This window comes from Oxyura jamaicensis, chromosome 21 (genome assembly GCF_011077185.1).
Source record: "Oxyura jamaicensis isolate SHBP4307 breed ruddy duck chromosome 21, BPBGC_Ojam_1.0, whole genome shotgun sequence".
Classification (NCBI taxonomy): Eukaryota; Metazoa; Chordata; class Aves; order Anseriformes; family Anatidae; genus Oxyura; species Oxyura jamaicensis.
In genome coordinates, this window is record NC_048913.1 from 2,592,499 (window position 1) to 2,613,220 (window position 20,722).

The 20,722-nt window shown below is 44.8% G+C and overlaps 1 protein-coding gene across 2 annotated transcripts in view; it reads right to left on the minus strand.

Moving 5' to 3' along the window:
- The window catches only part of MIB2 (mindbomb E3 ubiquitin protein ligase 2), a 42,041-nt gene that overhangs the window by 14,453 nt on the left and 6,866 nt on the right, over positions 1–20,722 (minus strand). For both annotated transcript variants that reach the window (XM_035344347.1, XM_035344346.1), the window contains exons 3-8: positions 13,968–14,310; positions 12,801–12,972; positions 5,048–5,154; positions 2,571–2,765; positions 1,893–2,035; positions 1,096–1,203 (exon numbers count right to left, since the gene is read on the minus strand). In XM_035344347.1, the coding sequence (XP_035200238.1) occupies positions 1,096–1,203; positions 1,893–2,035; positions 2,571–2,765; positions 5,048–5,154; positions 12,801–12,972; positions 13,968–14,214 (972 nt within the window). In that variant the 5' untranslated portion in view covers positions 14,215–14,310. The remainder of the gene's footprint in view (positions 1–1,095; positions 1,204–1,892; positions 2,036–2,570; positions 2,766–5,047; positions 5,155–12,800; positions 12,973–13,967; positions 14,311–20,722) is intronic.

Here is a 20,722-nt window from a genome sequence, read left to right on the forward strand (position 1 = left end):
CAGGAATCCCAACCAAACACGAAGCCCAACCACGCTAAAAGCAAGACATTACAAAACCTAAGTACAGTTCCCAAGAAATGTGTAATCAATGCACTGCAAAACAAACACAGCCCAAGGGCTCCAGTATTGCTGTTTTAAGCCAAGCACACATTTAATAGGAAAATAGCTTGGGACAGAACTATTTTCTTCTTTTTCCTTCAAACCATTTATAAATAATAATAATAGCATGAAGTACTTGGAACTTCCCTTGGTCTATCCTTTCACTTTACCTGGAGACTTTAATTCACTTTAATAAGGAAGTTAAATCCATTTTATTTAAAACGGGAAAAACTCCAGTTTCTTTCTGATCCTTTGCCAGATGCTCCCTCTGCTCACTGAGCTAAGAAGGGGGCACTGTCAAAACCCACTTTTTAAGGAGATCAATTCTGCACAGACCAGTCTGACACTGGACTATCCATTGGTGTTGACTTTGGTTTTTTGCCCTGTGACCATGTTCAATTCTTCAGAATTTCATAGTCTTCCAGCAGCTCCTTCTATACCCATGAGCCCCATTTCTAATAATCCCCATTTCAAGACCATGACCCCCTGGAGAAGGCCACAGCTATCAGCTTTAGAAATGCAGACAAAGTTAGAAGAGATGGATTAAAGGCTCAGGTCATCCAGAGAGAAGCAAGAGAAAAAGTTGCAAGTAGAACAAAATGAAGACATAAGGAAGGAAAAAAATCAAATGGAAATGATGTGGACAAAGGCTTGTCACAGATGAAAGGCAGCAGGAGGATGAGTTGTTGTAGGTCACTTGTTACCTTTCTTATCAAAGGAACAGAAATTAATAAAGAGAATTTACCTTAAGAACTTCCAACATTTAAAATCTAAAGGCTCAGACAACTGGACCTCCTAGCAGCCCAACTCCCCCATTCTGCAGCTATCTGTTTCAGCTCTGAGTGCTTGCACTACTCTGCCTAGTACCGCTGCTCTTACAGCAGCAGTTTATTTCTTCAGCACTTGCTTGAGACACCTTGCATCCTACCACAACTGCCAGCTGCTCCCTGCAGCATTTCTAGTTCTGGCCAATCTCCCCGGTCAGTACGTACATACCTTAGTCAGAGCTCCAGGATGGAAAGTCCAGCGGGTTTCACTGTTGAACTGGACCCTCACGTCCCCTCTGTCCGTGATTCTGTGCACAGTCCCTGTCTGGCCAATGAACTTTTGATAGGGGAGGAAAAAAAAGCAGGGGAAAACCCCTAAATGAATCACATTGCTTAATCCCAAATCTGATTTAAATGAGATGCAGTCATTTTTCTGCAAAAGGAGGGAAAGTAATCGGTGTGATTTCTATCTTTTACTTTCTCTAATATCTGAGTTTTTATAGACAGTAACAGGTGACAAAAGACTGATTGCTCTTCAAACCAAGGACAAAACAACAGGCTAAGCTCCAAGAACATCATATGGGCAAAGGGGTCTTAGTCCTGGCCATGGATAGAGCCCACTGTTGACAAAATACTCAACTTTCATTAGCTGTAAAGCTTGCTACAAAAGAAGCCAAATGGAATGGATACAGAACTCCAAGGAAAAGATCCATGTCTCATTTAAAAATGACCAAACCAGACATTATTGTTTTTGCACTGGCTTCCAAGATGTTGGAGCGACTCTTTTGACCAATCTCAGAGTCTTAGAAATTCTGCAGGGCTCTGCAAGGTATTCTCATACAGCCCAGATTTATCTGAACGTAAAAATCTGACTCCTGTGTCCTATCTATAAAGAATCTGTATTAGTGATTTGCCTAACACAGTATGAATACAGGAGGTAACATGCTACACAAAGATGTTCAGGTAACTTCCTGGCCAGTGGTTACTTCTATAATGCCAAGAGAATGAGAAGGAGCAGCAGCATACCTCAGCCATTTTAGGATTCCAGCCACCATGGCCCTCCTGCATCTCCCGCAAGATGTCAATGTCCAGGAGGCACTTCACCTTGTCCCCGTGCTGGAACGGATGCCTGTCTGTGCTTTCTTTCCTCTGCAGTTCAGCTGGTTTTCCTAAAGAGAAGAATGACACCATCCACACACATGGAGGACGCACTAAGCAGCTTTGTGTTGTGTTTGCCTTTGTAACAAGGGCAGCAAATCAGCATAAGGCTTAATTGATGCAGAACAGCGTAATTCTACGCGTGGAGTATGCCGTACTCAGTCAGTGGGACAGCATACGTAGAGAGACCAAGAGGATTTGACTCTAACTGGATCGTGGTATGGATGAAACATGAGGTAGTTCTAACAACACACAACACAGGCATTCCTTGGGGAGTTTCACACACCTGCAGCATCAAGAAGCTGCCTTGGGACACAACTGTGGGTATCTGATGGTCTTACATGACCTTACCACTAAAAGAACGAACTGTTTTTACCAACCATAAAGCAATGTGTTCACGCAGACTTGTTTTTTTTTAATGGCACACATTATGCAGGACCTTTATAGAACCACCTCCTCATTTCTATCTTCCAATCAAAATGGCTTTAGTGTCAGGAAACGGCAGTGAGAGTCACTATTTCTCAACAGAAACTTGTGCCTACGCACCTAACTTGGGGAGATGCTCTTTGTAGTAAAAGCCACCAGATGCCTCCACAGTACATTTCAAGTCCACTTTTCCCTTGTGTCCAACTCGGTAGACGTTTGTGGTGCCATCGGCCCACGTAACGCTGGCCACGCTGCGTCCAGTCTCTACATCCCAGCCGCGAATATCGACCACGCGTCCAGTTTTACCTTCACCACCTAATGGAAAGAGAAGGGAAAAAGCACCAGCTTGTATTTTCACAGAGACCAGTACACAGGAACTTACCTGAGACAAAATTTAAATAACATTTTTCTTAAAATGTTATTTATGTTATTAATGCAGGCCCAGAGCTGAAAGTCAATAGCTGATAGATGAAATCCTGACAGAGAAGTTGCTGCCAGGAAGGATTTCTGTGGGGCCCTATCATATAGGCTTTACATGCTGGATCTGTATAAGGTGCAAACAATCTCACTCACTTTTTAACTAGAGAAATTAAACTACAGGACAACTGAATTTGATCAACTCAGAGAATCTCCATGTGAAGCTCACTGAAAGCCAGGCAGCCATTTGCTTTGGAATAAATATGGAAAAGCTGAACACAGTAATAGTGTAAGTGCCATTTCTCCTGGTCTACAGAAACACTGCCCAGCTAGGCAGCACGCTGTGTCATGGCACCACACTGTGGCAAAGTAAAAACACAGCAGCGTTGGAAAATCTGCCCAACATCACTCCTGCACTGGCGAGGTGGGAAGAACATTGGGTACTTTACCTGCACAAAGCAGAGAAAAACACCGCTGAAACAGTCCAGAAAGTGGAGATTTTAGATTTATATACAAAATGCACTGACTATAGTGACAGACAGTCCAAATTTGCAGATTCCCTCCCTCTTTCTGCAACATCTGTCTGTCTCACTGGGTTGCCAACGAGGTTCGAATTGCCTGCAAAGCTTTGGGATTTATCAACTTAAAGGAGTTTACTTCCTCATCTAACTGCACAGTATCTAAAAAGAATAATACAAGCTAGTGTAATCTTTATTGCTTTATTGTAACTTTCCCTCCCTGTCCAGGTGCTTTTTACTAAGGAGAGCATCAGCATCCACATCCACAGTGTTTGGGGTCAGATGGCAACGAGGAAAAACATGTATACAATGAAAAGACTGAAATGACTGAAGAGTTGCAAGGGTCAACCCTGAGCACAGCTGAACAAAAAGCCTGGTCACTTGGCACGTTTTGCACTCAATGCTCTTTTTTGCAAAGGGCAACAGGAATACTAAAAGCTCCAGGCAAATAAAAGCAAGACCATATGATCAGCTTTCTCAAGTAGATGCCATTGCCTTTAGCAGGCACACAGGAGCACATAATTAACACCCACACTCCCCTGGATGCTGTGGCAAAGTTTGCAAGGTTATGTATTGCCACTACTTACATGCTGCCTCCTTAAATGGAAGCAGAACTGATGGTAGTGCTACCAGGAAGTAAAGTGCTGAAGAGCCAACAGCAGTGGATGGGGGCAGCTCCACCAAGGAAAGACGAGGCAGGTTGAGCAGAGAACCTGGCCTTACACTTCTCACTTGTTTTGCACATACCACTGCTTTCACGTCACTGTCGTCGTAAGCAACGCCAGTCTCAGACATGTAAATGTCGATCTGATCTCCAAAGGATGGCTAAACTGGACTGAGCATAAGCTGCTTTTGTTCTCAAACCTGCAAGTAGCCACGTCCTCCACTGAACCCAGAGCTGCAATAAATGGTGGGGTCAACACCAAGTGGTGGAACCTTTGGACTTAAACTTAAGTTGTAATTATTAAGGGAAAAAAGAAGCTATAAGGCTCTGGAAAAGAAATGGACCGTAAAGTTTCCTTAGCCCTGCAGCACTACACAGAAATTGCTATCAGTGAGTTACTTGTTATATCCCAAGTCTTGAAAATGCTTTTTTGTCTCTGCATTTTCATCCTGAAGTTATGATTCATACAGAAAGCAGAAGTCATTCTCCAGTAACCACAGCACATAGTTCTACATCAGTGCTCCACGTCAAACCTAGACTATTCCTCTTTGCTGTTCTGAAGTGTCCAAATAAGGATAACTCCAAAGAACTCCAAAGGAAAAAGGAATACTACACACAAAGTCAGACAAACCTTAATTCCCACCACGAACAGAAGCTTTTTCAGGAGAGGACAGGTCTTTATTTTCTCATAACGTGCTGTACACTTACAGTTCTATAAAAGATCTGCCAGGACGGTTCCCATGAGTTTTCACATTTATGAACTAGGAGCAGCGAAACTTCCCTCCCACACCCTGAATGAACGCATAGAGTCTATGTCACAGGTATGTTTCTAAACAAATACAAGAAAACAAATATTTAAAAACCAGCAACCTGTATCATCTGAACAGCTTCCCTCGAACCTACAGCTCAGCACATGCATTTTGAACCAGCAATATGGCAAAAAGAAAGATACAAAAAAATGGAACAGTCTTTTACAGGACATCTGAGAAGCAGCTTACCATCTTGGTTACCCCATTCCCAGTCTGGGCCGCGGACTACTTTAGCCCCCTGGAAAGTCCCTTTTAATGTGATACGAGTCAGATTCTGTCGGGGACTCACGACGACTCTGAAAAACAAAATCAGAGAACAAATTTATTGCTACTGTTCACTTTATAAAGCTCTCTTCCAACCCAGGTCCATTGTGTCAGGACCAAGTGTGCCATACTTAGAGAAAAGCATGGCTTGACTTCTGAAAAGCATGTAAAACATGCAAGAAAAGAATAAAGTATCTGAACAGGGACTTGGATCCTAAAAGCTGGTCTCCCAGGAAGGTCAGAATACTTACAGAAAGACAATTAGTGAATAATATACTGGACTAAGAAGGATCCAGGCTTTTCTTCAAACATTATCAAAACTTGCGAGACACACACTGAGCTTTATAAAGCTCTGGGCTTTCGTCAGCTGCAGGATGCAGATAATTGGGGATAGAGGCTGCTGTACAAGCACGAGAAGAGGCGGCAGATGTCAGTGAAAGTCCATGGAGACAGACATCCGCACACAAGCAGCAGAACTGTGGTGGGGCTTCTCTCTCATGGTGTGGGACACCAGAACGTCACCTCGCTGAAAGCTGAACACAAAAACCCCAAACAACTACACTCGCTCACTTGCACACAGCACACTCAGCAGTGAATCAAAAAAAAAAAAAAAAGAATATCATTTAAGAACTTTAAGAGCTCTGAGGGGGCTGCGTAAGGCAAAAATACAACCTAGCAGCTCCAAAGAAGAAATATTTCCCCAGATGCACAAACTGCTAATTATATTAGGACAAAGAAGCTCACTGAGGGCCAACTATGACTGCTGTGAATGCATGCAGGCTAATATTTTTATTCATAAGCATTTACCAGCTTTCTACAGCAGAAGGTGCAACATCTGCAACCCAAAGTTATCCCAGTCTGGCTTTAGTAACTTCACCCCACTGCCTACACAGAGCAGGGGAAGCCTTGCAAAAAATACCATCGAGCAATCCTGAAAGTTATAGTAGCAGGGCATGTTAGTTTTCATTGCCACCTGTGCCCTTTAAGACAATCCACATTTCCCCACGATGAACATCCAAGTCAAACCTGTACTAACAGTACAGGTTTCATGCAATGAAAACTTACCTCTAAAATAGGTTCTGAGAGAGGGGGAAACAGGGACAAGTAAGAACCAAGTCTGTAACTTCTCTAGGAAGCTTGGTACCATGTCAGGGTGAGAGGGACACTGCACATTTCATAACATAAGCTGCAGGCTGCACAGCCTCATTCACTTTCTGATTAGACCAAGATTAGACCAACAGCGCTACGGCTAGCCTGTTTCCAGGATCACACAGACCTCTATCTTCCCTGCACTCTGCATCACAGGCATACACACCAATTCATCTTAAGGAGGAAAAAAAATTACCTACGTGATAGTGAACAGGGGGTCTGACGTCCTGTTAAAGCAGCTCCCAATTCCCATAACTTTACAGTAGCTTCTCTGCTGCTCCTAGTTCCTTAACAGAAAGCTTTTTGTACGATACTAAACCACCAAAGGCCTCGGAGCTGTTTGGTTTGGTCCCTAGAGTGCAATTCACTTTGCTAGGTGACTGCAGAGCTGCTGCAATCCATACCCTTAACTGTCCAGCTCCTCCCGACAGGCTTAGTGGATGCCAGACGGAGTGAAAAGTTCAGCAGCCCTACTACAGTGAAGGGGCGGGGAGCCTACGGCAGCAGGGCTGACCTCATGCCACCTTATTTATTTCCCATCTAATGCCTCCAGAGAGAAGGTAGAGACTCAAAAGGATAAAAAGCTTATGCCTGAACTCACTGTTTACTGATCCATCAAAAGCCTAAGTCTTTTACCTTTCTTAACTTGTTACCGGATCTCCCACCTGTGTGTTTAAAAGGAGAGAGACTATTCACACGTGTTCATCTCGTCATTTTCATTATCCTGATTGTAGCTCTGTGGGGGAGAAGCTGAAGACCATTTTTTGAATGGTTGAGGGTTTTTGTTAGTTTTGGTGTTGTTTTTTTATTATTCTTTAAACACCGTCAGTTGTTATGGAAGAGACAATCATGGAAGAGGGCTAGGAGGCTCAGCTAAAAAGAAATGCTTACCAGTGTTCATTTTATTGCACTGGTCACGCCTTAAAAAGGGATAAACTGCTACAGGCTGGTTTCAAGAACCAGCACAGATTTGTGTATTCCATCTGAAACAGCTGAGCTCCAACGTGCTATGCACCCTGTATTTTGTTGAATACTTTTCTAACAATTTAGCAAAGATGTCTTAATGAAGCCTGGAGACAAAGCAATAACAATACACTTCTTTCTCTCCCCCTTTTCCTTTCTTAGGCTTGTATAATCCTAAAAGCAGCCATTCTCCATCTCAACACCTCTCATGTTAGCTGTCACTTTTGGTAAATTTGTGGCTAGAGACCACAAAAAGAAAGCTGGCCAGTTCAGAAAGCTGGGTTTCCTTAATGTCACTTATAAACATGGACGGGATCAAATTGCCTTTTAACTGCAGCGGTCTGTCTGTAAGCACACAGCAAGCACAGCCTGAATTCCATCGATGTTCACATCAGTGCCAACATTTCCTGACAAATTGGCCTCCAAAGCATTAGCTGCAAGCAAGCAGAGCCATTCCACCAAGCTTTTTGGAAACCCACAAGAAACTTACCTACAGAACATTAACAACCCAAGGTGTTTACCATTCTCTCACAGGTGCTGATGTTTTTTTATTCCCCTGCTGCTTTTATATCCTCAGTTCTCTCTCAGCATCCCAGAGTACCACCACAGACCCTTTCTTGATAGGCAGGGATTCTTTAACTGATGTTAAAGACAATTAGAGGCAAAAAACATGCAAGAACCCAAAATATTAGGTTTTGAGCCATCTCCCAGGAATGGATAATTCATAACAGGTGTAGGACCACTTTCCTGTGTCTACTGTGTGGGTGAACAAGCAGAAACGGAGACTTTTTTCTTAATCCCCATGCAAGGAACTCCACGTCCCATTCCACTGAAATGCTGGAGACAACCCACCACGACTGCCTCCTGCCCTTGGCCTCACAACAATTCTGACCTCGTCTTGACCCACGCTGCTGACCAGCAACACAGAAGGGCAACGCAAGAACCAGCTGTCCCGAGCCAACACATCTCTCTGGCTGTAATCTAATTTGACATGTTTTGCTCTAAATACTGCGCAACAACCAAAGTTATTGGTGTGTTGCAGGAATGCCCTAGGGATAAATTTAATCACTGCAATATTGCCTTTAATAACAGTTTTAATTATAACAGCCATTCAAGGACTGCAGTCATTCCTGTCCCACAAATTCCAATGATATTAAATTACTGCGGAGTCCAGAAGACACTCGGGAGCATGTTCTGTGCAGAGTGAAGCCATGCATCTCATCTCTGTCCTCAGAGAGACATGGCTGTAAGCCCGAAATGCACTTCAGTGGTTACAAACACACAGTTCCTATAGAATAGAGAAGGATCTACCTAGGTTGCCTCAAGAAAAAAAGAAGCAGCACAAAGACCCTACAGAACCTCCAGGTAAAACTGACCTCGGCAAGAAATTCTAGGTTCTCTAATCCTCCCTCCAAATCTTTTACTGAAGCACTTCCAGCAAAGGATAAAGAAAGGAAATTCTGACAGATGGCGGGCGGATGCTGATTGCTCAAGCATGAACCAGCCTAAGACAAGGACGTTGGTAAGTGAGGGATCAGGATCACATAAACCTATTTCAGGAGCTGCCTTTACCAAGAATTTCCATTGTCAATCCTCTGCTTCCATGCCGAGGCGCAGCCTTCACAAAACCAGACATATACCAATACTCCAAACTAAAAATGAGAAGCCCTACTATCAGGGTATGCCCTAACGTTCAAATAAATTCATCCTAATAAATAAATTCATACTTAATGAACATTTTTAAGAACATTAGGAAATAAGTCACCCTAGAGGAGTCAGATTTAACTCAATGTTACTCACTGAAATTTTAGTCTGGCATCTTAAACTGACGCATAAATAACATGCACTGAAGAGGTTACTACAGGGAATAAACCTGCATTCCCTTTATTGCTTAGTAATCAAATGCCCAGCAGCTGCCACTCAGCTGCTCGATCGGCTCAGGCTTACGCTATAAGCAGTCACAGGGGGAAGGCTGGACTATTAAAGCTGCCTTCAGTGGGCCAGCATTGCACACAGGGATCTGACTGATAGCACGCGGTTGTTCTTTTAATGCATCTGATTTGGAAGGCCAAGTGGTGAACTAGACTGTTGAGAATTATGGTTGAAAATAACTGCAAACTCAGTTTTTGACTACAGTATAAAATGCAACCCAAGAAAATATTTAGATTTTTTAAGCTTAATTACACAGAACTTCCAAAAATTGTCAAGGATGTGGTCTACTGGTGAGTAAAGCTTGATCCCAGTAACAGTTGCTAACGGGGAAAAAATGGATGTAGGAAAAACAACAATCGAGTGAAAAGTACAAAAGATTGTGCCATCCTGCCAATAGGATGTGCAGCTCTTCTCTCTTTCCCTCTAAGCAGTTTGATTTCCATTCAGAAAGCTCTCAGGAATGACAGAGAAAAAGGCCATCGGCCTTGCATCCAGACACTAGAAGCTGGCAAAGCTGCTTGCAAAGTCACAGCACCCAAGGCAGGGGCAACTGGCACCTTCTCTACTGGCTGCAATGATGCAGGAGACTGCCAGGACGAAACCTGGTAAGCTTTGCTATGCTGCTTACAGACACTGATTTATCTTCCAATTACTGAGCAAATGGATACTAGATTATGAAAAACACAGGTCTGCAGTGAAATTGAGCTGGCCAGCCTTTTCAACCAAGGATAAACGCCTCTCTCAAAATTAACATCCAAAAAATCCAAACCAAAGACGACCAATAAACAATGTCAGCAACTGGCAGATGCCAGGAAGAGATGAGTTCACATGGCAAAATAATACAAAATCAGTACTTCCTGCCAGCAGCAGGTCAAACTAGGTCATTTACGACCTGAAATAGCTTTCAGGTAAAGGTGTGTCTTCAAAGCCTCTTTAGGAAACTGTTTGGGAATGCTCTGCAGTGTCTGCCTGGGCTTAAGGTCTCTAAAAATCCTAGGATTAGCGAGCTGCTATAAACATTTACTCACAGAATCACAGAATTTCACAGAATTTCTAGGTTGGAAGAGACCTCAAGATCATCGAGTCCAACCTCTAACCTAACACTAACAGTCCCCACTAAACCATATCCCTAAGCTCTACATCTAAACGTCTTTTGAAGACTTCCAGGGATGATACTCGTTGGCCTTGCCTAGGTTTAGCTGCACAGGTGTCATGCGGTGCTTCTGGCAACAGCAGTGCAGGTGGCAGCAATTTGCTGCACAAGGACATCGCACTGCCATCGCAAGTTGTCCTCCCCTCAGCTTCCTACAGCGAAGGACCAGCAGCGGCAGCAGTCACGGTCCTGGAGGCACGGTGATCATCCCATCTCAACGGGCTGAGAGCAGGGAGAAGCTGCCAAGCCCCAGCTCTTGATCTCTGGTTAAAGGAGAGCTGATGGAAAGCTCTGGAACACAGAGTTTTCGAGAACTGCATGGTGCTTAATTTGATCACACTGATGGTCTTGAAAGCAAAACAGTGCTGTGCTTGAGGCTGTTTCCCATTTAAATAACCATACCCCAGCCGTTCCTGCCAGAGAAAGGAGGTGAGAGAAACCTGATCTCCGAAGGAGACTACTTCTCTATTTCATAGCCACTCAAACGACAGCAGGTAACAGCAAAGCCCTGAGAAAACCCAAATCCACACAGCAGTTACCATGTTTTAAATACACGGCTTTTTTTCCTTTTAGTCTTTGGTGGCCTGCCAAAGGTTTTCTCTTCTACTTTATTGAGCAAAAAAATGGAGATGAATGATCTAAGCAGTTGTCTTTTCACAACACCAGGGCTCCAATGATTCAAAAGCAAGCAATTTCTGTTCTTCGAAAAGGATGCTGCATTGCCTAAGGCACTGTTGTCTTTGCAGCTCAGACCTCCGCTATCCCAAAGAAATTCTCCCCATGGTGCTGTTCAAAGGTGATCTTCCCCACCCCCAGCTGCTGCCATAGGTTTCACTATTTTTTTTTTTAAATCAGAATGTTCCATTCTTAATGCAACCCACAGGACAGACCGAGAAATCACAGGATTATATCTGCATTACAGCAAAGGTGTCCTGACTTCTTCCTGCTCCTGCACATCTGTTCCTGCACTCCTACATCTGGCAGGCTCACACTGTGCCCTCCGCTTTTTGTTTTATTAGCTGCCTAGTATTAGGCAGCTGCTCCTGCTAACATACAGTGATGTAAATCAGAACCCTACTACTTTAATAGAAGACTCAGTATCACAGACTCTGGCCTATGTCTAGGCTTCCTTTTACGAACTAATAAAAGCCTGTTTGTATCACATCTCTAACTACTGGGTGATACAAACCTGCAGAAAAAGGAAAGGAATTTCAGGAAAAAAAAAAGCAAGCCAAATAAACCAAAAGGGCACAAAGAGGCAACATCATCAGACATCAAGTTCTGCTCTAGGGGAAAGCTGCATCCAGAGACCCCAGCAGAGCTCAGAGGTTTCTCAGGCAATGTTCCAGAGTGGTGCTGCAGTGTACTGGCAAAGTCAAACAAGTCACAGAGGACAGCTCTAGGTCTGGCAAGTTTACCAGCAGTCTCTCTTCTCACACTGATGGCAAGCACTCTATTGCCTAATTCAAAAGCAGCCTGGAAACAGGTGAGATACAAGCCTTGAAAGGAAAAACTGCTTTATTTACCATCTTTTGCCATCTAGGTTCCTCAGAAAAAGAAAAGGTCTGTGAAGGATACGAGTTCTGAGGAGAAAACTGCCTGGCATTCTCCCTCCTGATAGAAAAAATAGCATTCTGGGGTGTTCCTGATCAGGGTCAGTAAAGATGAGAGCAGCCCAAGCACCATTTGGCCCAAAGCAGCAGCACCCTGAGCCACACAGAGGCCCACACAGAGGCCCACAAACTTGGACAGCTCTGCAGCTGTGCAGCCTCGTATGATAACTGTTGTCTAGTTTTTTTTCTTCTTCCTTTGAATGTTAGGAAGATTATCTCCCTTCATTCTATCAGCAGACAAGCAGGTGCCCCTGAATAACTGTCTAGAGCTAACTATAATGCTGAGAGTAAAAATATAGGTGTATTTATACTTCCACTAAATACACACACTCGTATATATATTCACACACAGTGGAAATCATGACGCTCATTTCACAATAGGATCTGTCTGGATTGTCGTATTAACACAAGCTCAAGAAACATCCTAATCTGGTGGATAAACACGAGCCTTAAAGCTCAGAGACAATCTCTTTGGACAGCAGCAGCTACCCCTTGCTAGCACTCAGAATTCTGGCTCAACGATACTGTCAAGACTATGGTAGTAATTTCAGAGAGAGCTCCCCATCTGGGAGGGAGCACAGCTGCAAATCAGGCAGCACTGTCCATGGAATTAGGTTGCTAAAGACAGATGTAACACACAGTGATATTTTCAAGGAAAAAAAAAAAGAGAAGAAAATCAGTGACAGAGACAAGAGCTGATTTCCTATAACTTATCCTAGGATTGCAAGATTCATGCCCACCTGAGGAGGCACAACTGAAACTAGTGCTGACAATTTTTCATGCACCCTGTCTTGGAGACCACTGCTATAAAAGGGTAGTTTATAAATCTCAACACATTTCACTGGACTCGCCCTGTGGCTCCACTTACGGTTGTGAGTGTGCTGTCTCATAGCGCTCAAAGGAGTGGGACAGATCGTGCTTGTTGTTCATGTAGCACTGCGTGCACAGATCATAGTCGAAGCACATTTTGCACTTCCACCGCATTCCCCGGATACCGTGCTTCTTGCAACAGTCACAGATGATGTTAGGGTGACGGACACCTAGGAGAACAGAAGGACAAGAATGTAATATCCACACAAAATTCAGAGAAACCCGGTTTACAAAGCTGTTAGAATTGTATTAGCATGTTTTAAAGGGAAAAAACGCGCATGTGCTGAAGATGATGACAGAACAACTAAGCTTAATAAGGGAAAGCCTGCACAGCGTTCTAGGACTGAGCAGGGTTGATCTGGCTGCCATCTAAGCAAATCAGAAACCCCATAAATGCCCTGAGGTGGCATTAAGATTGAGCCAACAATCCTTCTGTCTCCACGGATTTGTACGTTAGGACAGGTCCCCACTACTACTACCACACAGCCCTGACTCTGGCATTAGTTTACACCTACCTGCTCTTTTCCACCAGAGCAGCAAAATAAGGCTGCTCACACTTACGTGGTTGCATGGGAATGCAATGAAAGCAGGGGATACTGGAAGAGGATTAGAGCTCATCCAGTGCAATAAACCAGAGCAGATTTTGTATTTGTTTAAAGATCTCTCCAATACATTATCTTTCTCCCAACAACAGATAACTCCTGCCCTTACTCAATCAAGTAAGCACAGCTACAACAAATGAGCTCAATCAGAAAAATTCAACTGTAACCATTTGTGGCTGCTCAGTTTTTCTGATGCTTGACTTTTTGAGCTGTTTACTATGCAAAACAGGCAATATAAATTCTACTTAGCTGAAATAATACTTGGGAGCCTGTTCTGCACAAACAATTGACAATGAAGCTCAGTACGTTTCAGATACAAAGCCTAAACAAAGGAACCGAAATAATATTGATCTAAGAAGACATCTCATTTGTTCTGAATTATCTTGCTCAATTTCAATGCCTTTCTGTGGTTCTGCCATAGAAAAACAGCACAGCTGAACTCAAATATTCATTACAACGTAGTTGCAAAAGGCTCACATGCCAGTTAGCATGTGAGGCAGGTTACACATGCTGAAGATGACTTTACAGCACATGCTTGTGCTTCTTGTCCGTGCCACACTTACCTATTTGTGCGTTATCGTACAGAAGAAGGTCATAAGCTCCTTGAAATCCAGTCCGATAATTGGTTCTGTTGCCCTGATCCCACTGCACGACCACAGTCTTATCCGGAGTGGTTGGGCTGCCCGTGCGACCGATCTCCACCACAGTCCCAACGTTCCCTTCGCCATTGTCCTGGTTGCCCCACTTCCAGTCCACTCCACGAACTACCCGCATCCCAACCTGCATGCTGGCATAGGGGTCCGAGTCCATCGCTCTGCACAGCAACCCTCAGAAATCCTTCAGGCAGCGTGTCTTGGAGATGGGCAGCAGCAACTCATCCAGCAGCAGCACACATGTTCAGCACACCTGGGAAGACAACGTAGCATTAAGTGGTGTCACTCCGGACATCACAGCAACAACCTTCAGAGCAAGGCGAGCGGATGCCATTTCAGCTCGTGCCCTTGGTGCACAAACTCATGCTCAATTAGCGGGGCCAGTAGGTTTTCTAGATTCCACTTCCCAAGTGAAAAGAACTCAAAGCCCACCTTGAAGTATTTATCCCACTCTGCTGTAAACACCATCAGAAGAGATGCTGCGTAAAGAGATTACTGAGATGCATCCTGATTACCTTCTATTCAGCTTCAGTCTTGATTGCAGTCCAGCTGCTGTTTTAAAAAGTGACAGCTGCCTTTAGCAAGAAACTGGAAGTCCTGCTTCTTCACAGTACTACAGGTAAACTTAACATCAACTCCACAAAGAGCCAAAATAGAAAGAAACATGCTCCCTGCCCCCGTATGACCTGGCTACAGACTAGGCCTGACATGCTGAGTAGATAAATCTGTAACAGAGGTCTATTTTTGATGAAGACTTCACATATATCTTATCAAATAATACTGCAGCGCTGTGTTCATCTTGCTCGGAAAGTTTGTGATTGATTTTGAGATACAGGAAGCCTTAAAGACGCATAGGAAAGCAATATGTAACTGTTTTCCAAAAGCAACAGCAGTTTTAAAATGAGAGCCAACGTTAGAGAAATGTCAACCTTTGTTGCTATTCTAGCTACAGCAGGAACAGGAAAGGGTGGGCAGCTCATCTGCAGTGAGCACTGCAGGAAAAGCTTGGGATAGCCTCTCCAACTGTTGCCATGACAATTGGTAAATGAGGTGAACGCCACATGGATGCAGCACATCCACAGCTCTGAATTCAATCACAGATTGTCAGTCTGGCTTATGGATTTATAGATGCCTTTTTTAGAAGACGACGGAGGAATACTGCTTTCAGTATTTAGGGCCAAGCTGCTCTTAGAGTTCAGGAGAAATCTACTGTAGCATCCTTTTACCTTTGGGCATCCCTGGGTCTCCATCTCAAGCTCTAACACCCCAAATTTTGTGAAATACTTAGGAAAAAACCCACACTCATCAATGCAGAATGCCAAGGGCCAAACTGCACAGGTTCCAAAAGCACAGTGACTCTTACCAAGCGCCACGCCACGCAGCTGGCTCACACCAGGCCGACAGACCCACCAGCAATGAGCTAGCTCATAGGATGTGCACCCAGACGTGGCAGCAGGAGCAGCTCTGTGCCGTGCAGCTAATGCTGCCGCCTACCAATAAAGCAACCAAAACCACCCAGGGCTAAAAATAAACTCTTCCCCCAGCCAAACATCCCCTTTTATATGTATGGAGGAGTAATGTGATGCAAAATGAAGTTTCTAATACACAGAGAACCGGATTTCTGTTCAGCTTTAGCATCTCTCCAGCCTCGGGCTTTTTCTGCTGCACATCACTGTGACATCCGAACACCAAAAGCAAATGTCCTTGTGAACTTTTTACTACTAATCATCACTAAAAGATGCCTTGGGCAACATTTTCATTTAGACCTTTGTGGAGGTGAATGCAACATTGCTGAGTTTAAGGTGCACCACTGGTTATTGCTTTTGTGAAACGAAGAGAAAGAATATCCTTTTTAAAAAGCATCACAAAACCTAAGGAGATTTGCATGATCTGCTCCTCCTCCAGATCAGAGATCAACGGTAGACTTGGCAGTGCTCAGTTAACGGCTGGACTTGATCGTGAAGGGGTTTTCCAACCTATATGATTCTGAATAAAATGGATGCCTTACTGCTTTAAGTTTTCACTGCTTTAACGAAGTTTTCCACTTTGCAGAAAACACTTGGCTGTCTACTGGCAGTTCTGTAATTACAGGCCTGATGCTTATTGCAGGCCAGGAATGCAATCTCTGTTGATACCCAAGTACGAAGCTGCAAGGGCAAAAATCCATCTAATCAGTAGCCCGTAAGGAGCTGGATCCAGATGGCAACAGTTTTACTGCTGCCACATGCATCGAGCTTCCCTGGGTTCTGCAGGTTCCAGTGACTCACAAAGGAGCTGCACATGGATTCATCCCACGGCTCTGAGCTTACGTCCAGGACTCCACCACCCAGGAAAGCTGCTGCAGTTTGACTGCACGCTTGCGATGCTGAGTGCTGGTTAATGCTGTCCTGGGCTGCAATGACCCCCTGCTCACTGATCTGAATCACAGAATCACAGAATTTCTAGGTTGGAAGAGACCTCAAGATCATCAAGTCCAACCTCTGACCTAACACTAACAGTCTCCACTAAACCATATCCCTAAGCTCTACATCTAAACGTCTTTTAAAGACCTCCAGGGATGGGGACTCCACCACTTCCCTCGGCAGCCCGTTCCAATGTCTAACAACCCTTTCGGTAAAGAAGTTCCTCCTAACATCCAACCTAAAACTCCCCTGGCACAACTTTAGCCCATTCCCCCTCGTCCTGTCACCAGGCACATGGGAGAACAGACCAACCCCCACCTCGCTACAGCCTCCCTTGAGGTACCTGTAGAGAGCGATAAGGTCACCCCTGAGCCTCCTTTTCTCCAGGCTGAACAAGCCCAGCTCCCTCAGCCGCTCCTCGTAAGACTTGTTCTCCAGGCCCCTCACCAGCTTCGTAGCCCTTCTCTGGACTCGCTCGAGCACCTCGATGTCCTTCTTGTAGCGAGGGGCCCAAAACTGAACACAGTACTCGAGGTGCGGCCTCACCAGGGCCGAGTACAGGGGGACGATCTGAAGGCTGACTTTTTAATGCCAATCTTCTCTTGTCACCCAAGAAGGCACCAAAGGCACCACGTTCCATCTAATCTGAGGGGTAGTGCAATGTAACAAGATGAAAAAGCATCCAAAGTCTTTAGGAGTTGAATTATAACACACATGTGGTCTAAATCATGCTAGAGACCAGAATTATTTACTTCCTAAGTGGAAACGTTTCACTCATTGAAGCAAATACTCCTGCTCCTCCCTCAAAGCTGGTTGAGTATAAATGATTCCAGGGAAGGATAGGTGTAGCTGCCAGAAACAGTTTAGAGAAAACAACAGTTTCCCAGAGGAGTTTAAAGAGAGCTCTGAACAAATAATCCATCATAAAACACAAACATGTCTCTGAATTCTGACCTAATGTTCTGACCTCATCTACTGTGACATGGAAAAGCACAGCCCAGGTGTAATCAAAGTACTCTTAGGAAATAAAAGTAATATTTAACTGGAACAAAGGGAAAGTGCCTTCAGTCTGCAACGTTTTTCTGCTAACACTCAAACCGTGCTGCTGGTAGAGGTGCTCTAGAGGCAGCCCAACACATGGCTTGTAAGAGGCAAAGGTTGCTGCTCTACTGGATACATGGTAAACAGAACCGAGTGGTGGTGTAAGCAGGTTGGCAAATCCCATGCACGTAACGCAGTTATCAGGTTATTTCAACAGCATGGTAAACAGAGGAAGAGGCAGGTGCTTCTTTCCTCCCCTCCTCTTTTTATTTATTTTTTTTCTTCTGAGATGTATTCTGCAGTTAAAATTGTCTTTTGGGAGGAATTACTTCACCTTCGGGAGCTCTGCCAATCCTAAGGATGCTTCTGTAAGTGGTCTGGGAAATGGCAAATGACTTTTGTATTTTCACAACGGTAGCACAAGCTCACAAAGCTCAGGTTTTGATGCTCCTCTGGAGTCCCTAGCTCCGTAACATCCTCTGGGAGCTCACGTGGAGACAGCTGCAGCAGAACTTTTATTACCCGGCCCTTTCCACAGCAGCTCACTCAAGCTGTGGAATTATTTTTAATAACTTCACTTGAGCAGGAACTATCCAGCTTCCCCAGCCGTTAATTCACAAGCCCCACAAGAAGTCGTTACTGCACTAAGCGTTTGGAAAAACATCATCATCTCCCATCTCTTATTACTGCCGGTCTCTGACTTCTCCTCCTACCCTTGTATCATTGCATGTCCAATTGCTGGCGATCTGCAGCACCCGACACCTACCACAGGGGTCAAGCTGCCCGCTCCTCATCCTCCTCTCGCTCTTCAGCAGCCTGCAAGGAACACCAGACTCGTGTGGGCTGCAGTGTGTGTGTCTGGACCCACGGGGCCGCAGGCTTGGGCTCCCTGGCTTCACGCAGCACAGAGCTCGACACAAACGCAACCACTGGGCACAGAAGCCAGACAGCAGAGGGTGACAGCTTCGTGGTTGTTCCGGGAGTCAAGATTTCTGCCATAAATTCCCACCCAGGGACAGAAAAGACGTAACATCACTAGGAGGAGAAAACACGGTGTCCTTTGCCTGACAAAACCAGGCAGGACGCTCCCTGAAACGACTTGCTTATTTGACAGCCGGTGCGTTCACACTGCGCCCACGGCAGCGCTGCGCAGCCATAAACCCATCCTTCCACGTGACCTTTTGCACAGGGTGTACTGAGCAGCGAGCAAGATAATTAAACTCTTGCATCCTCAGCACGACTGGGAGGCGGGTAAATAAGCTTCTTTTAATTAGAAGAGGATCTGGGAAGTTTTACGTCCTGTTTTCTAAGACCCACCCTCCTGCTCTGAGTTCCCCTCTCATAAAATAGTGGGTTTGTGCTTTGCTCTTTGATCCTCGGCTCATCTCTCTCAGGGAAGAGAGAAACAAAGCAAGCAGCCATGGCGCTGTTCACTTGACATCACAAAAATAACCTCAAGCCCATGAGGTCTGTCAAGACCAACACCACTTGCTTTACCCTTCCTTGGTCCCAGCGCAGATTGGGCAAGCACCAGGAGATGTTAACAGACACACGATGCAGGCAGCCTGGAACAGAGCACGCCCCCAGCGCCGCCTGCATCAGCAGAAAACCAGAATAACCCCACTGCAGCACAAGCAAGCAGTCAGTGCGGTGGTGCTCACTCTTCAGGAGACAACTGAGCAACAACCCTCTGAAAGGAGCTGATTGTGACCTTGCTGGCCTCGTTGGTTGTTTCAGTGGGATTCTACTCAAGAACAGAGGTCTGCAGTTCAAGTCAGGGCTCAAAAGGATCTGTTCCCTCCTTGGAGAGGCAGCAGAAGCACCTGATTCACTCTGGAGCTGTTTATTCAAAAATTCCTCGCTGTCCAGCCTCCCAAGTGGCTCCTAGTCACCAAGTTTCTTAGTTTAAGCCCTCAATGCACACGCCACATTTTAACTGCTGGCTTCCAAGGGAGCATCATGGACACAGTGCCATTTTAAAAGTCATATCAAGACATTAAACATTAGGATCGATCAGCTACCACTTGTGTAAAGGTTCAAGGTTTACTTTTTTATATCCCCACACTGGAAACAAAGGCCTCTAAACAAGTTAGATGCAACGGCTGAATTAAGCCAGCTCCTCCTAGCTTACAAACAGCTGTGCCTGTGCAGCTGGTTTTTGGCAGCACTGTTTTCTGCACTACTCTTATGCCCTATATAAGTGGGATTTGACTGAATTTTCCCCCTTTCCTGACACAAGCAGTGTGAAACCAACACCAGCTCAGTAGCTATCTGCACAAGTAACTATTGTTCCCCACCCCAGTTTCCCTAGCTGCACAACAGAAATAAACACTTTCCTATTAGAGATTCTTTACTCACAGACAACAACCAGGATCAAATACCTCTGACTAAGGCTCCAAGCTGCTCAGTTAGTCATTACCAAAGCGAGCTCTCATGCCAGCAAACCCAAATTCAGACCTAGCCTTCACTTTTCTTCCTCCTCAGCAAGCAGTAAGACCCCAGGAGAACACAACAGCAGACACACGTGTGTTCTCCAAGCACGACCAAGTCTAACTTCTCTCAAGGCTACTCCCACAGCTGAAATACGCTCATTGTTAAGTGAGAGCAGAGCAGAAAACAATCCTTTTTGACCTACCACCATGCAAAGACCAAAAGTCCTTAACTTCTTAGCAGACGTCTTCTAAGCTGCCCGGTAATGGTACCTCCTGGCCAGCCTGCTGCTTGTTCCAGCTGCGTTCCTTCACACACAGCACCTAAACATTTCTGGATGATTTTGTTCTGGGCTGAAATTGTAGCACCAACAGGTATAAAGACATACTGTCAATCTGAAGTGCCGGGCAAACCATGGCTGCATCTCCACCCAAGTCCTTCACTAGCATTTTAATGCCTGTTTTAAGAAAAGCCAGACATATAAGCATACATAAGAGCAATATGGCATTTATCTCAACTAATTAGAGCAGTATTTTTAAGATGCTCTGAAAAAAATCCCTTTCCAATTGGCCTTGTGATGTTGCAGGTACTACTTTCTCTCGTAATGCTTGCAGCCCTAACATCCATGTGACTGTCCGTTTGTGTAGGAGTGCAACAGGCATCTACCGAACCCATAAACTGGCCTCTGAAGGAGTCATTTATGGGCGAAAGTTGGTTTTAGGTTTTGCCTGTATTTGAAATTTATACTATGGAAGCAAGAGCACGAACTTCCTCCCTCAGATGCCCAGGCTG